The sequence below is a fragment of the Engraulis encrasicolus genome, chromosome 14 (genome assembly GCF_034702125.1).
Source record: "Engraulis encrasicolus isolate BLACKSEA-1 chromosome 14, IST_EnEncr_1.0, whole genome shotgun sequence".
Lineage (NCBI taxonomy): Eukaryota > Metazoa > Chordata > Actinopteri > Clupeiformes > Engraulidae > Engraulis > Engraulis encrasicolus.
Genome location: NC_085870.1, coordinates 47,331,896 through 47,357,931, shown reverse-complemented (window position 1 = coordinate 47,357,931; position 26,036 = coordinate 47,331,896). Strand labels below are relative to the sequence as shown.

Sequence of the window (26,036 nt, the reverse complement as noted above, 5' to 3'; positions counted from 1 at the left end):
GGCTGGTGCACACTTAATGGCCTTCACCTTAACACCAACAAGGTTGGGGACCAAGGGCTAGGCTACTGCGTTGAATGTGGTTCATAATCAAAACGTGTTGTAGACCTAGGCCTATATAGGCTATGTTATATTGCATTTGTGATCTAAACATTGGAGGTTACCTGGAGTGTTCGACCTGGTAGGTTGGTTATGAGTGAGGACAGTTTTGCACTGACCAATTAATTTCATTGCATGCAGTATAAAAACTGACTGTCCGTACGTGACCAATAAACCACCCTTGTATCCTTAACTGTGTAATGTTTTCTTTCCGGGAAGCATTGATGGAATGTTGTATAGAATCTTGAACTGTAGGTCTACTTATGAAAGGAAATCTAGCTGTTCGTTTTGAACTGACTACAGGCTTAAAGAGAGAAGTAATAACAACTGCAGACTCATTAATGTTTGAAAAATCGAGACTTATTCAATAAGGGTCTTTGGGTCTTTATTTACTATAAGTGCACATGTGTGCACATACACAGTACACACCCATGCACACATACAAACACAATCTTACAGCTGCCAACAGGAGGTGTTGAGATACTATGTTTCTACAGTGTTGTTTTACGTGGGGTGTGTCACAGATTTGTCAGATTTTAAACACTCAGTAGGTTAGTGGTGCGCACATCCAAGGCGAAGGTGCATGACAAAAGGCCAGAATACTGTAAAAACAAAGAAGAATGTCCGCACACTGCTCCCGTGTTGCTTTTTTTATTTTTTTCTCAAGTGAGCGCTTTCGAGCTGGTCGCTCTTCATCAGACTTCTGAAGTCTTCTGAAGGCCTGTGTTGTTCATCAAAAGTCTGATGAAGAGCGACTAGTCAGATTTTAAACACAGCATTAAACAGCATTAATAAAGACAAAGAAATTGAAGGATCACTGTGTTCAACTGTGCGTAAAACTGTTTGTAGCTGGGGCAGTAAATCATCTACCTTATATGGTGTAACAAAAATGTGCAAAAAAAACCTGCAACATTTTAATCCCTTTCAAAATCCGTACAAGAGTTCTTGTGGGGGTTTTGTGGATGTCAAAATTTGCCCCAGCAATGGTGAAGAATCTCTTTTAAAAATCTAACAAATCGTGATCTGGATCACCACCAAAATTTAATCACTTATTCCTTCTCTAATTTCCAACAACTCCCCAATATTTCATCCAAATACACAACTTTTCGAGTTATCCTGCTGGCAGTAAGCAGTAAGCGGTTAGGGCGTCAGACTTGTATCCCAAAGGTTGCCGGTTCGACTCCCAACGGGTGGAGGATTTGACCAGTGCTCTCCCCAATCCTCCTCCAGACTGAAGTACCCTGATCATGGTACCGTCCCGCCGCACGGCTCCCTTGGGGCGCCATTGGGGGCTGCCCCCTTGCAAGGGTGAGGCATAAATGCAGTTTCGTTGTGTGCAGTGTGCAGCGTTCACTTGGGTGCTGTGAAGTGCTGTGTCACAATGACAATAGGAGTTGGAGTTTCCCATTTGGGCTTTTGCTTTCACTTTCAAACAGACAAACAACGCGACGAAAACATACCCTCCTTGGAGGAGGTAACGAATTGTGGTGATCAAAGAACAATGCATGTCTGCTGTGACTGAACAGTGAGAGTCCAAGACAAGGCATGGGGGAAAAGAAAAGACATTGGAGCTAAAGTATTCCTCAGGTAGCGCATTCAGGCCTGCGGACTGAGAACCGTGCTGGAGCCCGTTCCCGCACCTTATCGCGAACCGGCCGTCGTGTTCACGCCACAGATATTTGCGTTCGCTAACCGGAAAATTGGTTCGCAATGCGAACCGCAAAATACTAGGTTTTTCAGCGTGGTCGTCAAAAAGTTCAGAGCCCGGTATGAACACTGGTGGTTCGCAAACAAACACTTTAGTGCCGAACGTAACTGGTGCGAGCACCGACACCGGCTCCGTTCTGGTCGGCCTGAAAGCCATAAGGGAGGGTCAGTAAGCTGATAAAGGACAGACAGAAAAAAAAACAGAAGCAGTTTTATTTCTATAGTGTGCTTGAATCAAAGTTACTAAAAAATTAAACTGTGAAAGGCAAGGCACTGACGAGAGTACACAGGAAAAGAACATACAATGGAGCAAAGGCAGTCTAGTGAGCCAGTTGTGGGTGAGTACAATGGTCTCTGTCATGACATTCTCTGACGTCTCTGACAAGACCCTGAAAAACGTATTCATGCTTTTGTCACCAGTAGGCTAGATTACTGTAATGCTCTTTTTTCTGGCCTGCCAAAAAAATTAATTGACAAATTGCAACTCATTCAGAATTCTGTGGCAAGAATCCTAACAAGGACCAGAAGGAGAGAGCACATCCCTCCTGTCTTGGCAGGTCTTCACTGGCTGCCTGTCTCATACAGAATCGACTTTAAGATCCTGCTGACAGTATTAAGCATTAAATGGACTTGCCCCAGTTACATCCATGACATGCCACTGACGCCAAGCTGCTAAGGACACCCCCGAAAGAAGATTGGCGATGCTGTGTTCGTGGGTTATGCGCCCAAGAGATGGAACGCCCTCCCCGACATCCGATCAGCCAGCTCCATCGACTCCTTCAAGAAGCTGAAGACCCACCTTTTCACCCTTGCCTACTCCTCGCTACCCAGACGTCACAGCGTCTCAGCCGCCGTAACGTCCTTAATCTGCTCATAACCAGCCGTGGCAGGGGGCTCCCCCAGGTGGCCGCTGGTCTCTGCCTGAGGTTTCTTCCTGACTATATGGTTTTTTTTTTCTCAGACCTCATTGAGCTTTCCCCCCCTATAAATCATGAATCAAGTGAAAAGGGAGTTTTTCCTCACCCCTGTTGCCACCAGGGGCCACATCTGAGCGCCCAAATTCAGTGTGACTATTTATCACTTATCCTGAGCCCAAACTATGTGGACCTTATGCCTCTACAATCTCTTTTTATGTCTACTTCTTCTGTCTTCTTGCTAATCTGTCTTGTTTCTGTCTCTCTTTTCTACTTCTCTTTTTAACTCCATCTTTAAAATTGATGTTCTTTCCATTTTGTTAAGCACTTTGAGCTGCATGCCTCGTATGATATGGGGCTATACAAATACAGTTATTATTATTATTATTATTATTGTTGTAATTCCATGGAATCAAAATTCTGAGCTAGCCACTCAGCATACCATAACCTTAACTTTTTCCAAATATTTGTCTTCTTCATCGTCCGATTTTATTTTCTTTTTCTTTTTTCCTCTTATTATTTTTGTTTTCGTTTTTTTAATCTAAATGTTAAAGCACACTGAGCTGCCTGTCTTATGTGCATTGTGCTTTACAAATAGTTATATATGTTATTATTACAAATGTAACAACAACAGCAATAATAATAATAATAATAATAATAATAGCCTAATTATAATAATTATAATGAGTATTTATTATTATTATTATTATTATTATCATCCCAAAAAATGTTCTAGGCCAGACATAACCTTGGGCAAAGAAAGGCCAATTTAATTTATAAAGTGCATAGCCTACAAAGTAACTCAATAGGCACAATGGGTTACTTAGTGGGCGGTGGGTTTGTGGAATGTCCAGCTGCCTTACTAGGCTATAGAGACTTAAGCAATAAGCCACGAGAGGCCATGGGTTCGATTGATAACGGACAAGAAGAGTGGGGCACAACTCGAAGCGGAGTGCCGTAAACGTCCCCTTGACCGTTATCAATAAAGCATAACCCACGGACTCAAGTGGCTTATTGCTTATCTAACACTGTTACACTTAATCGCTGACAAAATTTCTTTAACAACGCTTTAATGACAAATAATTAAATCTACGTCGAGTTGACAAGTTGAGGAAGTGATTGTGGTTACACCGGCAACGTTACTCGGCGTGCGTGTGTGTGTCGCGCTGCCAAAACTCAGCAAGAACATTCTCATTACCGACGTAGATGCATTGGGTCTAACTTCGACGCGCATAGAATCTTCAGGTGGAAGGTATAGGTTTACACTCGATTGACCACAGCTATCAGCCAATCAGAATCGAGAACTGGACCACACAGTGTTAGATTATACTCTATTGGGGCATTATTGCTACATTTCAGCGTGAAGATTTTTTTTATCATGTCAACATGGTACAGTAGGCCTACATTGTAACAAAAATAACTTTAAAAAAAGAATGACAAAAAAGGCATTTTTTGTTCTGTAAGGCAAAAGGACAGATGCTTTAGTATCACCTTGTCCTTACCTGTGCAACGGAGTACAAATAAAAATGTATATCAAATCCACAATACAATAAAAATATATAAAAGTCAATAAAAGCATGATGTAAACACATCATAAAAGTAAGAAAAATAAAGAAAATATGAAGGTAATTAGATTATCAGAAACTACAGCATAGTCAGTGGGTCCGCCGCCTACAGCAAGCCAAGATGTGTCCTGTGAAAAGAAAAATGAAGAAGAATGTTTACATGAACCTTTCCTTTTATGATCTGTGTGTGCTCAGTAAGTTCAGCTTGTCATGTTTTTATACTGTACAGTGTACTGTGAATATGCTTAGGTTTATTTGAAGTCTGTAATTAATAAACCAATTTTGAATTGTATAGTCAAGAGAGCATTCAGGATAATACAATCAACTCATCATGGCATGAGACAACTCACTTCTTTTCCTCAGCACAACCACTGTCAACGCAATTCCAACAAACACACCAAAGACCATGGCTATAATGGTCCGAGTCCTTCCTGTTGAAAAAAAAACAAGTGATGCTACAACAAAGCAGTGTAAGTCTTACATGCAAATAATTTCAGCGCCTATATTGTCTGTGAAGATGTAGCAACAGTGTAGAGTGGAGCAAAACATAGTTGAGGGGAATTATTAAATATAGGGCGGCCCTAACATTGGTAAAGTACAGTCAAGGATGTCCTTATATGGACCTCTGGCTTTCTTCTCATTTGCCTGGGGGTATTTCCCATCTGTTACTCCAACTTATATTTTTCTGTATTTCTCTAATACTGATTTCTTAGGCCTTTAATTTGTGTTCTACAATGTGCATATTTGCAATACTAAACTGCTACCAACTCTGTAAATGGTGTTATATTTATATTACTCATGAATGAAGTCAACTTGCACTTAAAAACATTAAAAATATGACCAAAATACAAGGCTGGTGATGAAAACGAGGCCTAGGCTACAGTATATATATATGTATATTGTACCCAAAAAATAACAAAAGAAGTCAGTGAATAAAACTGGAGCTACAGACGTGTAGTTCATTTTCAATGTCTCCAGTTGTAAACGCGTAGCAAGCTTTCCGGTCTTAAATAGGGTGACATATTAATTAAAGTAGCCTACTCCAGTGTTATCCCCTTTTGGGTTTCCCTTCACTTAAAGGGACACTGTGTGAGATTTGTAGTTGTTTATTTCCAGAAATTAATGCTGCCCATTCACTAATGTTACCTTTTTCATCAATACTGACCACCACCATCAAATTCTAAGTATTCATTATGACTGGGAAAATTGCACTTTTCATACAGGTCTTCTCCATGGTCCGCCATTTTGAATTTCCAAAAATAGCCATTTTTAGCTGCAAAAATGACTCTACTTGGACCATACAAGAAAATATTTGTTTATTACATAGAAAACTTTCATGTAAAGATCAAATTTAGCAATTGGCAGCCCAGTTTCAATGAGCAGCATAGTTGCAGTACCCTTTTTGACCATTTCCTGCACAGTGTCCCTTTAAAAATATTAATGTGTAAGTCAGTTGGTATACTCACCTTCCTGAAATTGAACCGCAAAAATCTGAATCGTTTTTTTTTCACTCTTGTGTTCCACCTCACATGTGTACTGGTGTTTATTTCTCTCCTCAGATGAGACAGTGAGCACAGCTCTCTTCTGGAAACTTCCATCCGGATTGGGCAGTGTAACTCCTACATGCATATTGTCCTCCATCTCCTCCCCATCTCTCTTCCAGGAGATTTTTACTTCCTTTGGGTAGAAGCCTGTGACGTGGCACACTACCTCAGAACCCTTCTGGAGGAGAGACACGTCTGGAGGGACTTGAAAGAAAAGAATGGTATAGATAGACAGACTTAGACATAGGCACTTGTATGCCAAGGTCAGGGTGAAATTGAAACCTGCAGGTTTCCCAAGAATAACTCCCTATAAGGCCACAGCAAAAATACACTTTAAAAAAATCTTCAAGCTGTTGGAGGGCCCTGATGATTGTATTGCATAACTGTTGCATCATTTCATAGGCTTATTCTATCTATTCCATATAAATATCTTTGTTTCAATGGCATTTGCAACTGTGTCTCACAATATGAACTCTCATCAACGTACTGCTGTACCTGTCCTCCTCAGTGTGCTGTCCCCATAGTGAAGATATTTATTCAGCCAGTTGACACAAATGTTGTGGAAATAATCCTTCCTGTATAACAATGTATCCTCCATCCTATTCCACTTGTTTGTGGTAAAATGTGCCTGTGGCACGGATGCGATCCATTTCATGTTGTGCATTTCTAGTACCATGAAATCCTCCCCATCATAGCCAAACTGTTCAGAACCACCAATGGCTCCACTCTCGTCATCCCACCAGCAGCCATACATCTTCTGAAGAACATGCACCCCTGGGAAACAAGTAACAAGTAAAGAAAAGAAGTCGGGTGCTCAATGCTAAATGTCCCTGCGCATTCAAGCATTACTATTGACATTTTGGAAGTTTGCAATCATCTTCAAAGCATGAAAAAACTACCATGAGTCTGATTGAGGCGGTCCTTCAAAATGTTCATGTCTATTTTGAAAGCTCGCTCATAGCCCATAGCCACCTGGGTCTCTGTCCACCAGTAGTTGTGATCAAGTGTCATCCATTTCTGTCTGGGGACCGCTTCCTTTGAGGTGCTGTCATAGTAGCTGATCTCTATGTTGTCAACTTGTCCTACACCGATGAATTCTGGGAAATCTGAGATTCCAGATGTGGATGTGTAGAAGTACTTAAGGGAATGGACAGCTAGAAAACACAAATCACAAAATGGAACATCACTGACCAGGTGAAACTTCAAGATGATAGACCCAGAATTAAAATTGGCATACACAGCAAATTTGGCTTCAATAATTCAATACTGTATCAAATGGGACCACAAATAGTTGATGTTGAAGTGTTGAGTAGGCTATGTGATGAAGTAACACTATGAAATGAATCTGATATTTTTTACATTCATTCAACAGTTGGGTTTAATTGAACACTATTCCAGCTAGTGTAGGCTATATATATATATATTGTTTGATATAATGTAACCACCAGGGGGCGCTACTGAGCGCAAAACACCTTTTGACCTCTTAACTGCATTAATGCAGGCTGTTCGTGTAAAGGAACAATTGGGGCTGATGTAATCAAAATAGAAATCTTATTGACAAAAAATAAGAATTAAAATATACAATAAATAGTGGCCACTAGGGCATGCATCAACAACTGGAAGACAGACAGTGTTTAAGTGGACACCAAACAGATGTAGTTCATGCAATAGTCACAGGTGATCACTTCAAACATAGGCAGGAAAATAATAAAAAGGTACACACATTGATCACACACACTGTATATTGCACACAATATTCACTGCACACCAGTTTAGTAAGTAATTGCAAACACTATTAACCGTTTGTACACTACACACGTGTTGCACTGCAAACCAACACTGTCCTCAAACAAATATATTGCACATTGCCCAAGATGGTTAAATAGACAAACACAGACAACATGTAGGCCTACACAAAGTGCACACTCTCACACACACACACACACACGCACGCACGCACGTACACACGCACACGCACACACACACACACACTCAAGCAGCAGACGAAAGACGGGTGTAACACTGCGCTGGGCCACGTCGTGGCTCACCGATTGGCTGTCGGCCCAAAAGCAATGCGCAGTAACTCCAATTAAAACCCGTACTGAGGGGAGTGTCCCACCAAACTCAAAAGACAATACAAACAAAATGAATTAAGGAAAAACAGTGGCTGTGGCTCCTAAAATGGTCCTCCTCAGGACTGGAGAGAGACGCGCGCTCACCGGCCGCCTATCAGTCAGTGACTGGGCTGCGATCTTGGGATTGAGACCGGTGAAATTAAACGTTGATTAAACTTCCCAATGAAGTTGTTACAATGCAGCGCAGGAGGGGTTAATGCGAGCGCCCGTGCTTCTGTAGGAAGGATTAAATGCGCGTGTCGGCAGCTCAGTGTAGTATATCAGCTGCGATCCAGACACTTCCCGTGTTACTCAGGGTTCACCCAGCAAACTCCCAAAAGACAACGTAGGCACCTTGCATGCGGCTTAATGATCGATAAGCCCCAAATTGCTCACGTTTTCGGACTACCGATACAAACTTCCAAATTCACGGGCCGTACAGCAAACAAAAAACCTCCTGGCTCAACTGCACCACCAACAAAGTAATCTTTGGCAAGCTCCCGCCACCATTTGAAATGACATGCCACCTGTGCCACCTAATTACGCTCGGCACGCAATTGGCTTGCGTTGCCACCCGAAGTGGCACCTCCTACACAGCACTACGCTCTGCCAGAGCCATACAGAGGGGAGAGTTACGCGATTGGAGGACCAGGAATTAAATTGCAGCCCCGCCTTTCAACGAGATAAGGTTGTGCCTAAAGCGGCTGTCTTTCCATAGACTCAACATAGAACCACCACATTAAGGACTAACGAACTATACTGCGGGGTAATCACCACAAATATGTAAACCATCAACTGTCTCGAAGGTGATTATCACAACAGTTTTACAATCTGTGATGTTTATCTGAAGTTATTACTACGAACAGCAAGTCTTGTCATATTCCCTGCATTGCATCGCATCGCATTTGCTGTGTGCTACGCCCACTTCTAGGCACTAACATTCGCAACGCTTAAGCAGTTCTAAGACGCTAAACAGCTAATTTTGCTAATGCGGAAGTCGGCCTTAGGACACAGTGGAGATTGCCCGACTCTCCCCTCTGTATGGCTCTGCGCTCTGCCCGCTACATAGTGTTGAAGTGACATAACAGATTTTGATGTGTTGTGTACTGCAGCATGCTTCAATTTGTTTTCATTTTGTTTTCAAATCGCTTTAGTTAGGGTAGAATGTTCTAATCTGGGACAGTTTATCAAAATTTAATGACATCTCAATAAAAACAAATTAGCCTTTTTATCATTTTAATCCTCTAGTTATGATCTAATCAAATATTAAGATAAAAAACATGTTAAGGGTCCCTAATTCGAAAAATTTTAATATTAATGCAAGTTGGTCAAAAAGCTGTGCAACTGGACTGTGGACTTTCTCACCAACCGTACTCAGAGGGTCAGAGTGGGCAACAACATCTCCTCCACTCTGTCCATTAACACCGGCGCGCTCCAGGGGTGCGTGTTAAGCCATCTGCTCTACACCCTGTTCGCACACGACTGCTCTGCCTCCTCTCCCTCTAATCTGATCGTCAAGTTTGCGGACGACACCACCGTCCTGGGTAGCCTGGCTCTCGCGAGACCCCGAGTGCTTCGTGCATCTTCGTTACACTTCGTGAGCTCGCACAGGGGTCTGGTTCAGCCTTGTCGAGCCCGAAGTCCTCGAGTAGAAAATAAACGTGCCCCGACCATTGGATAATGTCAATGAGCCCGCCTCTATGCCTAGATCCAATCATCGTGGAGTGAGGTGTTGACGGGTATGACGTAGCATCTTGCGCGACAACACTGTAGTGCTGCTAGCACACCCCACAGTCAGTGGCTAACACAACAACTGCGGCCTGCATACTGTATGAACTCAGCGATTTCAAGTGTTACCAAAACTACCAAGCATTCATTCTTTGAAAGAGGAACAGAAAACAAGGAATTAGTTGGTGGCAAGAACGTTCTCACTCTTCTTCCAATGATCCACTGAAGGAGAATGAGCAGGTCTACAGCGCAGCGATGTTCAGTCCTCAACTGTTTACAAGACCAACTTTAAGTGGGGATTTTAGTCGAGAGGTCTATGCCACATATAAATGGTGAGTGAAAACCTCTTGGTTGTTTCTAACGTGTTTTTGATGTGTTTGAAACTGACTGACATGGTAGGCTACAACTGTGAATGCCCCCATAGTGCCGGTAATACAATATTGTACAAGCCTCATTTCCAGACCTCGCATGCTATGGTGACTGAGTGCTGTTGATCATAATATTATGCCAAGCACATTCAGACCAATTTGTTTATGCTAAGTTCGTGTTAAATTAAATGTACTATCCCCCGTGGTCGCTGTCAATGCAGCATGTCCCAAAACGTCTGCATGTGAGAGATGGAATGTTTATTTCACGACGACATTCTGACTTCAAACTCACCACGATGGCTTCCCCACAGATCTATACAGATTGATATAGGTCTGTGGGCTTCCCCTTTTCACTTCTTGCCCTAGTTGTTAACCTGTTTCGATGGTAAAGACTAAACTAATCACAGATTTTGCATGGTTAAGACTTAAGAGACCCACTTCGCGTGGAAACAGAATTAACACAAGAGGGTACTGGAATGAAAACAGGCTGTGAGGCCTGTCACTCACCAGCTACTGGCAAGGACCCCAACTCTCCCTGTCAGCAGTAAATTTAAAACTAAGTAATAGTAGCCTACTGCTGTTCAGGTCTGAGCCTTAAATAGGTATGAATTAAAATGCAGATACTAGGCCTATAGAGTCTTTAGAATTACAGTTGCCTTGTTTGTAGATTCTATTTTAACATTATGTGTGTCGTTTTCAGGTAGGCACGTCATGGCATTGGCAGCGTCTGCTGGGATTGTCATCACAGACCGGGTCATCCAGCTGCTACACATGTACAGTGGAAATTGAATTAGGCTCTTCCCTCACTTGTACTGTTGTAAACCATCAAATGAACACTCTAGGTAGACAAGACAGTGAGTTCAGTAATGGTTGGCACACAGGGCATGTGCACCACAAGTTTGGAGCCAGCCAGGTCATACGTGTTGCACCTACCACAATTCCATTTCTTTGGTCTTCTGTGTTGAGCTGGTTTCAAAATTCGCCTGTACAACCACATGCGTATAGTCAGAATCTACACTACACTACCCCATCAAGATCTAGACGTTACTGAAAAGTTGGAAATGTTATCAGGGTCTGCTGACAGCTGTACAGAATATGTGTACTTAAATACCAGACGTGCCACTTTCATTATACAAAGCCTAATGAGGCAGCAGTCAACCACAGTCCTTACATTTGACATCAGTTACAAATAACCTATGGTTTTAAGGTACTTAATGCTACTGGTTGTGAGTGAGGCTTTTTGTGACTGACTCTCCCTAATGACAGATTCATAGACATAATGGAACATGTAACACAGCATTAGTTCAGAATCTAACCATCATCCATTGGGAACAAAGAAGTGGAATCTTGTCACAATATCGAATCGAATATTGAACAACAAATGGTGTAAATAATGGTGTACACAAGTAATTGGAACAAATGTAAATACAATTTTATTGTGAAAAGAAAACACTGTCTATTTTTTTTCTCAATGTACAGTAATGAAAGTGTAAATAATGACAAATAAGATATCAATTTATATATACACATTCTTTTTTCTTTAAATATTGGTTACTGGCAATGCAGGAAACATAGCTTACAAAATGTAGCGTTCTTGGTGATAGGTGATGTATTGTACAAAATGAAAACCCAAATGGTGACACACTCCTGAAATGTTGTAAGTTCTTTAAGGAAAATGCCTTGACATCTTGTTCTGATATTTTGAAAGGCATGGAATCTCTGAGGGGATGTGCTGGGTCCTCTATGCTGTCGTTTCTTCATACACCTCCTGGCGTCAGACACAGGGAAATGAAGTATAAGAAGTATATTAGACAAACATTTCAGAAGGTTATGTGTGACAATTGTGGCTACATACAAGGTTTTGAACAAAAATAACACGGGAATTGATTGCAACACCTTTTAAAATATTTCTAGGTGACTTAAAGTTCATTAACAACAGGGTAGGCTACTTACTCTGTGTACAGAGTATTTTCCACCCACATGTTGCATTACTGCCCTTGTACATCACTTTGATCAAAAGCGTCTGTCAACTGTAATGTTATGAGGAGGAGTACAGTCTCTTAATGTAGAAATTAATGTAGGTTTAGGTGGATAGGGGTGCAGGACAGCACATATACTTTTCAGTTACTCTTACTAAGAATTCAAACATGTAACATTGGACACCTTCCAAGGCCACAGGTACAGGTGAGGTCAACAAGGGTCCTATTTACCTTGATAATAAGGTTCTCAGTCATTTCACATTCCCAACCTGATGAAAAAAACTAATTGTTTACACAAATGGGTTTTACACCCCTTAATACGGCTTTGGTTGCTTCAGTAATGTACTCTTTAGCTCTGCCCTACCAATGGATGTAATAAATCAGACATACCTTATATAACCGTGGGTCTTGGGTTACCTAATAATGGAGAGAGAGAGAGAGAGAGAGAGAGAGAGAGAGAGAGAGAGAGAAATCACCATTGATCAATTCACAATGGCACAGTGTGTGTGTGTGTGTGTGTGTGTGTGTGTGTGTGTGTGTCCCAGCTTATGACGGTGAGCACGATTAACTTCGTCGTCCGATCAACTAGGGATGGTCACCTACAACTTCTCGAAGTGCTTAGCACACTCAAGAATCGACTATTTGAATTGACCACAGCTGAAGTGTTTGAGAATACAATCGCGCACAATAACAACGGAAAAAGTGCGACGGCATGCTCGTCTCGTCGAACCGTAATGCAGTTTCCAAAGTGTATAATAGAAACGCCCCATCCCGTCTTGTCTGACGTGAACAGCTCTTCATCATGCCATCCAAGTTAATCGGACCTGGAGTTAATCGTGCACACCGGGAGTAGTTAATGCTGGCTGGCAATTTTTGTCGGAATAACATTTTATCGGTAATCATTTTCAGCGAAATACACATACTTGATTAAGTTGTATTCATCAACACATGTCACATTGGCTGTGCAGGCAAGCAGACGTCCATTTTGTCTGCAATATTTATCACCCGTCAGAAACTGACAAACCCATGCCCATGATGTGTTCACTAAAAGAAAATATAGCCATTTCAAGACATCTAACTTACCATATCTTTGTTGTGATTTATCTGATGCAAACGATGGCACCAAATGAGTAGGCGCAGAGGTAGTCTAACAAGTAGGCGGTCCTCTTCCATTGGTGCTAGGGGCTGGTAGCATGCCGCTGTTTGGACAGTGCAGACAGAGTATTCGTGCACTATGTCGGATTGCCAACCAAAATCCACCGATGCCTTGTGTATTTTGTAACCGTCAGTGGTCAGATGTCGGACACAGGTGGCATAGCGATACCACAGGCGGCTTGCCGTTCAAACGCTACCAATGATCCACTATACACATGCTAGCTGGACTGGAACTACTGTCAACATGCTAACTGCTCTGTTGTGGCTTCTATCGCGCGTCGCAGACAACTACGTCACGGCCCGTTTCGATGTGATTGGTTGAAGTAGTACGTCACTGTTACCTAATTTCTCCAATCACGTTCGAGCTTTTTTTGAATACACCCACGGGCTAGAACAGCAAGGTTACCACCATAATTCCAGATGGGTGACAATCCATCTGCGCGAGAGTCAGGTTATGTCCTGGGCCTCACCAACAGCGATGAGAGCGATTACAGGGCAGAGGTGCAACATCTGGCCTCATGGTGTGACAGCAACAACCTTGCTCTTAGCACCAAAAAGACCAAGGAAATGATTGTGGACTTTAGGAAGAAACAGCCGAAGCATCACAAATCCCTCTCCATCGGGCCAGAGGTGGTGGAGAGAGTCAGTACTTTTACATTTCTGGGAGTGACCCTGGCTGAGGACCTGTCCTGGGGCACTCACATCACCTTGGGAAGGCCCAGCAGCGCCTTTTCTACCTGAGGAAGCTGAGGAGCTACCACATCCCCAGACCACTGCTGGTGAACTTTTACAACTGTGCCATCAGCAGTGTTCTGACCTATGGGTTCCTAGTGTGGTTCTCCAGCTCCTCCAAAGCAGATCATCAGAATTCTAACTCAACAGAAATAAAACCCCATTCATTTTAAATGGGGTTTCATTTCTGGTTATTTAGAATTAAACTGGTGAGTTAGCGCCAAAACGTGGCATGGAAATCTACAGGGTATATTGAAGAGTGAAGTGTGGGGCACCAGGTCAACAAACAAGAACAGCTGACAGCAAAGCATCAAGGATATATGGGCTTCCATAACTCCCATGCACTGTTTTTGCCATTGACTTCAATGTTAAACGCATCATGGCCATTATGAAGACAGAGAATGTCCTAACCAAGTATTGACCATTGCATGTTATGTAGAAAGTACAAAATTTCAACTGATTTAATGTGACCCGAATTTTGATGAAGAAAAATTTGATTTTATAACAATATTCTAATAATGCGAATTCCCCAATTCATGGGTTTTTTGAGCTGGAAGGCCAACGTATATAAAAAGAAAAAAAATAATGATTGGAATAGTTAAAAAACTGGGCCATGAATCTACAATCCATGACAGTTTAACATTATTGATGGAATTATGGAAATAAATCAACTTTTTCATGGTATTCTAATAAAAAGGCCTGGAGCTGTATATGGGTCTTGTCACACACCTCTACACAAGTTTGCGCAGGTCCCCACTTCAGCTCCTCCTCACTGCCTGTCCCCCCACTCCTCACACGTGGTGTGTTAGTAGAGCCATGGGGGCCGCTAGGGGGGGGAAAGTGGTACAGATTCTAAGGGCCCAAGCACTGAGAGGGGCCCTTAAGGGGGCCCAAACACTGAGAGGGGCCCTTAAGGGGACCCAAACTTCGAATCTTTCATGGGGCCCAGCATTTCTGGCAGCGCCCCTGAGTAGAGCAAACCGGTGCGAGCTCATCATCTCGTTCATATTTGTGGCCGACTGTAAATGCGCTGCATTTAGTAACACCGACATAGTGACAACAAGTTCTCACTCACGTGCTTCCGTCAACGTTGGTCGACAGCAACAAAGTCGTATGGGCCTACTGTCAGCATGCAGGAATGTTGTGTCAAAAATACTGAATCAAACTAAGATAACGCAAAACACGCCCACTCAATGCAAAAGAGTGTGCTCAAGTTGGGTCTCCTAAGGGGGCGTTGTCCCTTACTACTTCTTCTCTTTTTGAGGTGTTTGCACAAGACGTGCGCTACCGCCATCTACAGCACTAAGGGGACTTCATTGATTCTCAACCTCAGACTCCGAAGGTCTCCTAAAGGGGTGTTCACCCGAAATTAAGTGGATACCGGAAAAGAAAAAAAATGACGCTTCTTGTTAGATCCACCTTCTTTGGTTGTGTTTTTAGCTTTGTGTTCAATTAAAGATCCTGCAACCGAGAAGGAACATCTTTTTCACAAGTACCCTAAAATTTAATTGCAGAAATGTCATCTATAGGTCAAATGAAGGAGATTTAGCTTGGTTGCCCAAAGTTGCACTTTGGGCAATTGCATAATTAGCATACATATACCGTTAAGGTAAGACTACCATTAGTGAATAGGCAAAAAACCATAAATCATAGATATCACCTTGAAACTTTCTCAGTTCATTACTGATAAGAGAATAAAAAAATGTATCGGATGTTTTTGTATTTTGATGTTATGATATGCAAATGAGGGCATGAATGATCAATTATGCACTAATTTGCTAGCCTGATAAACCACCCTAAATGGATTGGATGTCTAATTTAGTCTGGCTCAGATGACTGGATACAACGGAACATTGTTGATGAGCACAACCTGTTGTCTTTCAAACCGTGTCTGTGCCTATATATATATCTTCATTAAACCTCGAATGTCCACTCGGTTACATTTACATTTTTTTCTGTCCTTTGCCTTTCATGTGCCCCTGTATTTTTCTGTTCTGCCCTGCCCCTCATTTGCCTCACTTTCCCCTCATTTGCTGTTCCCCATGTCTCATTTCTGATTATTGCCCTCTTGTTTTGTGGTCCCTAGGTTTTCCTGTTGTGTCTTTTCCCTGTATTGTGGCTGTGTCTCAAATCACGCACTTGTGCATTTCGGGCACTGTTTTTCAGTGCCTACTAGGGCACTCACGCTGAAAATTTTGGTTGAGCCAGTGCACTGAAAGTGCCAGGATGATCCCCTAACAATGGCGGACAAATGCAGCGTTTGACTGACGGACCCTGCACGCACTAAACAGCGGCGATGTTGACAATGACACGGAGGAAATGTGGCATTCAGTTCAGTAGAAGAGTTTGGTCAACAGTCTCCTAATTCTGTAAGTAATGCTGATGGGACACCAACCTTGTCATGTTAACCAAAGTATTGTATGTGTGATTGTTGACCTTTGGGGTGAAGGAAATGGAAATACAAGCACCAGACGCTGTGCATTGTAAACAGTAGCCAACTGATATATTGGTGAGCTAATGCCATGCTCAGCCGTCACTTCTAGCCAGGGCACAGTAGAGTAGAGTAGAGTAGAGTACTTTTATTGATCCCGAAGGAAATTAAGGTGTCTGTCAGCTTACATAAATACACAAATCCAAACATACACAAAGAACTTATACACATAAATGCACATTACAGTAAAAGTATATCGCCACACACACTCTCTCTCTCTCCCTCCCTCCCTCTCCCCCTCTGGGGGGTGGGGGGGTGTTGGGTGAAGTGTAGCTGTTCAGTAGAGAAAAAATAAAAATAAAGAAATAATCGGGAGGGGGTGGGGGGTTGCGGGGATGGTTTAGGCAGTCCAGTCTGACAATCTCTTTCATTGTGTCTTTCTGTGTGGTGTTGAAGAGCTGGATGGCCCTAGGAACAAATGACTTCCGTAGTCTGTCTGTACGGCAGGGGAAGGCCCGGAGTCAGTGCATTGTGCTCAAAGTTTTCCACGAAACTGTGTGCACTATGCACTGACTGTCAGTGCACTGACACATGTGTGATTTGAGAAATAGCCAATGTTATCCCTGTCCTTGTCTTTTCTTTCTCCCTTGTTCTTCCATTGTGTTCTGTGTTTTTATTAGTTTCCCTTGTTTGCTTCCCATTTCCCTCACCTGTGTTCTGCTTTGCCCCATTTTGTATCTTGTTAGTTTGTTCCTCATTGCCTTCACCTGTTCTTGTTACCTACCTCATTAGCCCTCCCTTAGCCTACGGAAATTGACCATGGTGATGTTTTTTTGAGCATTGTTCGGAACGGTTTTTGGTTTTGACTGTGGTTTAACTATAAAATGAACCATGGCTAAAACAAACCATGGTTTTACCACGGTTTATATGCCAATTCACATTACACTTAGCTGTCGCTTTTTTCCCAACACAAAGTGGGGTTAGGTGCCTTGTTCAAGGGCACTTCAGTCATTGATGGAGGTGTAGGGAGAGGTAAGGGTGGGATTCAAACTAGCAACTTTGTGATCTTCAGTGCACCTCCCTAACCACTACACCATGGCTGCGAATACATTTTTGGGGTGACCATGAAACCTGCAATTAACCATGGTTATTTGAGCATTTGTAACCGGCAGCTTGTCGGCAGCTCGTGGCCACCGTAGTTCGTCACTAGCTGACACCCCCCTTTTGAGTTTTGTGAGAATAGGCATTGCTGGAGACGTCGGATGCAATTGGTTAATCCTCGGTTCGAGGCATAGAGGTAAAACTTGCTGTGATAATGTGTGTGTGCTTCAACATTGTTGAATAATGTTTACTGCTTGGTGTGGCGTTACATGATTTGTTTAACTATGTAATCCTAAAATAACCTTGCATGGCTTGTTTAAACGGTGTGTGTCATTTCTTAAATTGCTGCATGACTTGTATAATGGTGTTACCTAACTTTTATTGCATGATTTGTATAATGATGTGTGTTTGTAAAATAGCATTGCATGCTTAACGTCTGGTAGCCCAGTTTGTCCTGTAGCCCTGTTTGTCTATGTGTTTGTCTGTGTCTGTAACTATATGTATGCTGCCATTTTGACCAGGACTCCCTGGTAGAAGAGACTGTAGTCTCAATTGGACAATCCTGGCTAAATAAAGGATACATTAAAAAAAAGTGTTTTATAGCATAGTTGCTGGCCTTTTTGTTGCTTTCATTTTGAGACATTCAGTTTTTGGTTTGTTTTCAGTTTTGTTTAATAAATAGGCCTAATGCTCAACTTCATTCTGTTTCGTTTGTTGTCAATAAATAACGGCTATTACTTTCACCTGAATTTACGTCTCTTACTTTCTTATGTGTGGGAAACCCTAGTCTGAGAAACTTGCACAACTAAATTTGGTGGTGCAAGGCCACCAGTGGCGTAGTCGTAAAAAATACAGTTTGGCAAGACCTCCAACCTACCCTCAGGTTACATATGGTTTGTGACTATGGTTAAACCATAGACACAAACCATGCTGAAAAACACATGATCCACGGTTTGTCAGGAAGCACAGTTTTCATGGTTAGGCTAATGTTTTCTCACGCATTGCACTATGGGCATCAAAATCAGTATGGCCATTTGAAAATATTAAGGGTAAGCTACAAATTGGTACACTTTTTCTTATCTAGGGCAGTCCATATCGGAACTAGCCTGAAAAATAGTGAAACATATCAGTCGGGGATGGTTGTCACACTGCATCCATCCCATTGCCTGTGCTGTTAGCCATAGCATTAGCATTTCACATTAATTTCTGTGTGAAATAGGCCTACACTACATCTACATTCTCTAAAGAGTGTAAGAAGTAGCAAACGGACCATTTGTGATGATTCTGTACGCGTGACCTAGGTTTAGATTCACATTTCATTGAAATTAGAAATGTATCATTTTTATTTAATGTTAAAATTTTCCATTTCCCCCCCATTAGAATAATGAAGCATCGAACCCTAGAAATGGTTTCCTTGCAATAAGCTTATGTAGTAAGGTGGACCGTATGCTAATTATCCAGAAATGAATCACTATTTTACTTGCATGGAATTGCACGACTACGCCACTGGGGGAATTTCGCCACCCAGAAATATTGAATAGTAACCAAGGCACAACAGGTTCGTTTTAGGAGGCAGAGACAGAAGGCAGGGTAACAGTTGATTCTCTTATTTTATTATTTCCAGTTCTTATAAAAATATATTTAGTGAGTAAAAGAGTTCAGGAACCCACACAGTTGGGATGGGACATGTACAAACAACAGAAAATAATCAAATAAAATAAACAAACTTCACACCATCACTGGTCCGTTATCCCACAGAATGCCCATCCACCCCTTAAGCTTCGACTTAAATACAGAGCACCGTAATCACCCCAATGTTCAGAAAACAGGCTAGCTGTAGTTATGGACCCACAGGTCAACCCACACCGTTGAGATTGCAACCAATTCACGCTATGGCACCAAGAGGGCACCCATAGAGGTAGAAAATAACACTAGAGAGGACACAGCAATTTGCGACAGCACTGGGAAATGGCAGCTGGAGCTTCCCAACTTCCGTAGGTAGTGTAGGTACCTTCAGGCAATGCAAGTCAATGGAGAACACGCCCACCCCTGTCAAGAAATTGACTAAAACTGTGTAAATATGAAGTAACACTTCAATCAAAGACCAGATTTTAAATGTCAGGCTAAATATCTATATGAGTCGATAAAATACATTTAAAAATCAAATAATATCTTTTATGAACATAGTTAGCAACACACTTCAACTATTGTCCTTGCATAGTGTGTTGGTGGACATTTTCACATGATTAAGCCATTTTTGACAGAGGTGAGCCTCGTTCTCCGTTAATTTCCATTTCTCTGATCTGCCTACAGATAATGGCCGCTACAGATTGCCGTAAAAAGGGGGGCGGGGTCCTCTCTAGTGTTATTTTCTACCTCTATGAGGGCACCTTACACTACACGACACTGCAACCAGGAAGCTCAGGGGAGCCGGGTTATCCAGGGAATGGGAGGCGACTGGGCACAGATATCCTATAGGAAGACTAGATACGTCATCGCATATTTCAAGCACGTCCGCACAGGTCGGCCATATTAGCGCAGTCTAAACTCTCCACAGACCCTCTGTTACACCTGAAGTAAACTGAAGAATTGAAACGTTGGGATACTTAAAATGTATACTGTTGCTTTGCTGAAATATTGACACGTGTATATAAATGGTAGGGGCCCTTAAAACTCAAGTGTAGACTGGGGTAAAACGCCCAGGAGAGTAATATGCTTCCCACTTAACCTATTTGTCCAAAAAATTAGATAGACCTACAGCAAATACACATTTTAACCATTGCTGTGCATTACGTTGACGGCATGGATATATTCATTGCACCAAATTAAAGACGACAGAGATGACGTACTGGAAGAGAGATGTACAGCGCAACAAGTTAATTCGATCTGGATGGACTCATTTTGAACACAAGGTAGAGCTGTCGAAACCAAAGCAGAACGTAGACTACAAGTGAACGTTTATTTGTTATTTTACTGAAAATATAAAAGATTACTTTGTGCATTTGTTTATGGGATCTACTTAATTACCTGAACAAGCCCAATGAACTATATTACACATGATTTTAGACCTATGAACATTATAATGTAATGTAATATAATAATAATAATGTGAATATTCATCACTATGCAGTATCAACATATACTTTCGTTTGGATTTTTTTATACTGTATAACAAACAGACCCTTTCGAAAACCGATGGAAATTTGAGGGAATTATGGCCATCTGAAGAGTATACAACACCAAAAACTCAATGCAACTGGTTGAGCCAGCAGGCTGCACTAACATGGCCGCCATGCGCGGACTTTCCACTTGCATGACGGGAACGCAGACGACGCATCTAGTCTTCCTATAGGATATCTGTGCGACTAGGCACCAGTGTGGCAAACTACAATCAGAAAATAACAAACAAAACACAGATAACCAAAATACAGGACAGAGGGTTCGCTCGTTCAGGAGCACACTCAAAATCGAAACAAAAAAGTGTAAACAGGCACGCAACCTTACATTCATCCCGCAATAGTTTGACACCATGTCACATGTCTCTTTGTCGACGCAGCATGACAGAAATTTTGAAGTTTGACAGGAAATCTAACCATCATGCAACATTTTAAGCCAGAATGCATTGCTGTCTAAATGCACATGTAGCCGTTGCGGTATCTCGATCGCACCTGCTGACTTGTGCGGCCTTACCCAAAATGCTGTGCGCCACCTCCCTCTCAACAGGGTACCTGAAAACAAAACATGGCTACCACCCAAGCTACTACCTTATAATGCTCTTTATTTTGACACTTATGTACACAGATATTGAGAACTGAAGCGATAAATCAACATTATAGTATCTAAATATGCCGTCGCAAGATCTATTTATAGCCTATTTTACGATTCCGCCGTCTGGCGGTCATTCACCGTTGAAATAGCATGCGTAAGCTGAACGCGTGATGAGCGTAACTCCCGACATAGAATTGCCGTAGCATCGAATGCGCAGGGGAGTGCACTTGTTTGTGCCGTTCGTAACGGCTGCCTCACCAGCTAACTTTACTTATCTAATCAGAGATCTGTTTATGTAGGAGGGGAGTCATTGAGTCACTGCCTTCCATTTCAAATTGAGCCAATCTGCTTGTTCCCTTGTATGTCCATCTGCGCCCTCTTGTCTCCTGCCCTGTGTCATTCTGTAATTAGCCCCTGTATATTTGAAGCTGGGCTTACACTTTCGCTAACATCTCCTAGTACACAGTAGAAATGTGTATGAATCACTGTATGGCATCTAAAATAGGCCTACTGGCATGATAGGCCTACAAGTCCAAAATATTGAAGTTTGTGGAGTTCACAGTTGGGAGGTTATGAGCTATGACATCTGCGAAATCTGGACATTAATCATAACCTTCTACAACCTAATATTAAACAGCACTCTTAAGACACATGTGTTGGAAGTCAACACATTTCTTGTGTAAGGGTAGTTTCAACAAAAGTTGTGTTATATTTCAGAGATTTTTAACACAGAAAGTGCACAAATAACCAACACAACAATGTGTAGCACACACAACCAAGAAATATCACTTGATCGCTATTTTTTTTCAGATTCATGTTCCTCACTGAAAATAAGCCAACGCCAGTTAATCTAAGTGTGAAAGAATAATAACTGATACTATTTTTCTCAAGCCAAAAACTGAAAACGGGTCAAAATGACCCGAACACCTTACAAGGGTTAAGTCATTAAATTCCCTCATGTTGTGTGAGAAGGAGCTTAATACCCACGAGTGAAAATTTTGCACAGTGTATGCCCGCCTTAAGCCCCATGTTTCTCTTGTCCTGTGCTGCGTCATTTGTCAAACACTGTCTTTGTCACACCATGTCAACTTGCCAGATCTGTGAAACCTTTGTTTGTCACTTGAGTTCTCCGTCTGAAAATTGTGTCACCAAATCAGAGCTACAAAAATAAACTTTATTATTTAAAAAGCAACGTTTCGATCACACTGGTTCTTCATCAGGCATATGGGTAACAGGAAGAAGCAGTGACTTATCACTGATTCTTGAGAAAGTGGCTAAAACAGGTTGTAATGTTGACAGAAAAAAAACAAAGTGAATTATAAAATTATATGGTATATCCTTGTTGACTAAGGTCTTGGCTTTTCAGAAATGCACAAGGCCAATCTCCCCATTTTGTATTTTTTTCAGAAATCAGGCTTTTCTCTGATCACACCTTGTTTTTTGTCAACACCGTCAGACACAATTATAAGTAATTAAAATTGTATTGATTTGGTTGCATATGTATCTGGAGTTTTTAAGTGATTATGTGTATTTTTTGGTTCATACATATGCCTTTAAATGTTGAAAATTCACTTTTGTTCTATTTTAATACTGTTTCATGTGTTCTAATTTTAGAATATGTACCATCATACGATGCTTACTTAACCCCTAAATAGAACAAACATTTTTTTTGTAATTTCACAAATATTCCTGTAGGCTTAAATTGGCTATTACTTTGATAATTCAACAACTCCTAAGGAAAATGTTGTAAGCACATTCATTTAAAATGTCCAAAACTCCTTCTTACGGTGGTGACTTAAGAACTGATGGTGGTGACAGTAATCTGAGAGTGGTGAAAGTGGCCTAATTTGTACCTGCATTTAGCAAAATAAATAGCCCTCTCAAGTCAATGGCATCTTGCATAAACAGTTTATGTTTGTGTGTGCACTGTATGTTTGTACATGTGTTTTTTTCTCATTTAGTTAGATTCTCTAGGAAGTAGGCCACTGGTTCTTGAAAATGCGGCAAAAACAAGTTTTAAGTTGTTCAAATCCAAAATATAGAGGTGTATTATCATAGATGTAGGTCTTGGCTGTGCAGTGAATGTATTGCCCAAGCTGTTTAACATTTTTCATAAAATAGGCTCTTTCTTGTTTTGTCAACAACGGCAGACAGAATTAGAAGTAAAGACATATGTTTACTGTATTAAAGTGAATTACTTTAACAATTCAACATAACTGTAGATACTTATTGTATGCATATTCCTAAAACATGTCAAAAACATGTAAAACATGTGTTTTTTGGTGAACTCCATCAGATGTCACCACCGTCAGGTTTTCTGACAAAAAAAACCCTCCAAATGCACCTCAGTGGTGGCTAGAGTATCATTTTGGATCACAATTATTACTAACATGCCTAGTAATGTTTCATTAACCAGCACAATTTAGTAAAATATGGAACAAGATGATGAGCGTAACAAAATCTGACAGTGGTGATATCTGACGGTGTGAGACAAAAAACACTCTTTTACATATTATGCATTGTTTGTTCACATTAGCCATTTCATTTTCGCTCTGTTTCTTGGGTGCTTCATACCTTTTCTGAGAAAGTATATATTAATTAACAGTTCAGTTCAGTTCAACTTTATTGGTACCAGAAGGTAAACTGGGTTTGCAGTATAAAAGAGAAGATGGCTGTCCTTACATCAGAACCACAAGACACATGACACATAAACATGGAGTCTAAAAAAACACATGTAGGTTTCACAAAGAAATAAATAAAATGTCATTTGACTGAAATACACATACAACATATACACATGGGGGGGGAGGGGGGGGGGGGGGGGGGGGGGGGGGGGGTGGGGGGGGGGGGGGGGGGGGGGGGGGGGGGGGGGGTGGGGGAGGGGAGGGGTTATATTACTAAAACTATGGCAGAAGTGACACCACACTCCTGGTGCAGCTAAAGTGCAAAGAGCATTTTTACAAATACATTTTTTATTTTATTTTACGTCATGTTTAGCAAAGGAATTGCAGCTGGGACAAAACTGTTTTTGAACCTATTGGTTCTGCAACCAGGAACTACCAGCCTCCATCCAGAGGGGAGGTACTGGAACTCACTATGCAAAGGGTGTCGGCTATCATCTAGGATAGCCATTGCTATCCGCTGTAGTTGCTTTGCATACACCAAAGAAGGGTGCAGCTGTGGTTCACCGATCAGTTTACTTGACCACTTAACAATTTGGTATAGGCGGTTCTTGTGTGTAAGGGGGACATTGCCAAACCATGAAGCTAAAGAAAAAGACAAAATTGATTCAATAAAGGAACGATAAAACAAAATCATCATGGACTTGTCAACATTAAATAGTGAGGCTTATTAAGTCAATATTCCATAAGAATCTTTCACTTGGTGATGCAAGCACCAAATCAGGTACACAGGTTCTCCAGGGCCTACTCTCCCAGAAAAGGTCGCTATCCAGGTGAAAAAACAAGATGGCGGCCATTTTTCAAGATGGCCGCCTCATTAAAGGTGAAAAAAGCTGTTTTCGTCTTAGAATGCCAAGTAATCAAGATATCTGAGTGATGGAAATATTAAAATGTATGAATTCTGACCAGGACAACTTAATAGTATCAATATTTCATCACAAAATGGCCACCACTTTTCAAAATGGCAGGCCTTACATGACTGAAAATGCATATTTATGACATACAGCTGTCCGATAGCAGGTATTCATTAATACATACTAACCTTGCCATCACTGTTGGAATAGAATGTTTAATTTTGTTTACATTCTGTATTAGAATGATGTTATAGCACAACCAGGGCACACTGGTGACATCACTGCTGTGAGACTCAGCATCGGGTTCAGTGTCGGCTTGTGGTACAATAGCTGTAGTTGTAGTTTACTAACTCTTTTAGTAGTATACTCACTTTAGTTGTTAGTATTTATAGTCTCCCATATGCTATCTAATAAGACCCTCTATATAGCTTAACTAGAAATGTAGTTAGTGTAGTTAGAAATTTAGTTAGATAGCCGCACCTGAATTGACAGGATGTGCCAGCGTGGGAGACCCGAGCCAAGGGTAACGGGGCTTCAGTTACCCGGATGGTGTACAGATCGCACGGGACTTAAATGACACTGGATGAACGATCGGGCTGGGTGTAGGGCAGAAGTTGCCTGATTTTCATAGACTTCAGATCACATACCGCGATTCTGGTCTGACCAGGACTATAACGATTAGCGTGTCCATACAGGGTGAACTTTGTTTCCATGTCCTGGTTAACCCGCCTCCCTCGGCTTGCTACTGGTTGAGGGCTGTGCCGAAGTTTAAACCAAACATTTCTTAGCCCAATAGAACGTCTCTGCATAAGCCACGTCACTGCCTTGAACACACCTCTACCCAGGACGGTTGAAAATGCTCAGTTGATTGGTTCCAGACAAAGTGGGTGGAGATCCCGCTGTAGTGGGATTGAGCAAGCTCCTAGCCCTACTGTGTGTAGCTGTCACCAGTAGGGCGGAGCCCGGCTTGGGCAGAAGATGACTGAACCTTGTGTCCCATATCTCAATGTGCTTTGATATTTTGTACGGTTGGGTGGTAAAAGGATAGCCCCTCTGCCTTTAACTGTATTACACAAGATGTCTGCTAAAAATCCTTTGAGCTGCAGTACATGTCTGGAACAACACCTCAAGCACCCTGACCCTGAGCACGGGGGCCCAACAAGGTTGTGTGCTTAGCCCCCTGCTGTTCACGCTGCTGACTCATGACTGCACAACGACCCATTGCACTAACCATCTGATGAAGTCTGCGTACGATATAACACTGGTGGGCCTCATCACTAAGGGTGACGAGATTCACTA

The 26,036-nt window shown here is 41.8% G+C and overlaps 1 protein-coding gene across 1 annotated transcript in view; it reads right to left on the bottom strand.

Annotated features, from left to right (window-relative positions):
* Nucleotides 1-26,036, bottom strand: part of LOC134462781 (major histocompatibility complex class I-related gene protein-like) — a 53,098-nt gene that overhangs the window by 21,076 nt on the left and 5,986 nt on the right. The window contains exons 2-3 of the mRNA XM_063215988.1: nt 6,726-6,980; nt 6,322-6,600 (exon numbers count right to left, since the gene is read on the bottom strand). Of these exons, the coding sequence (XP_063072058.1) occupies nt 6,322-6,600; nt 6,726-6,980 (534 nt within the window). The remainder of the gene's footprint in view (nt 1-6,321; nt 6,601-6,725; nt 6,981-26,036) is intronic.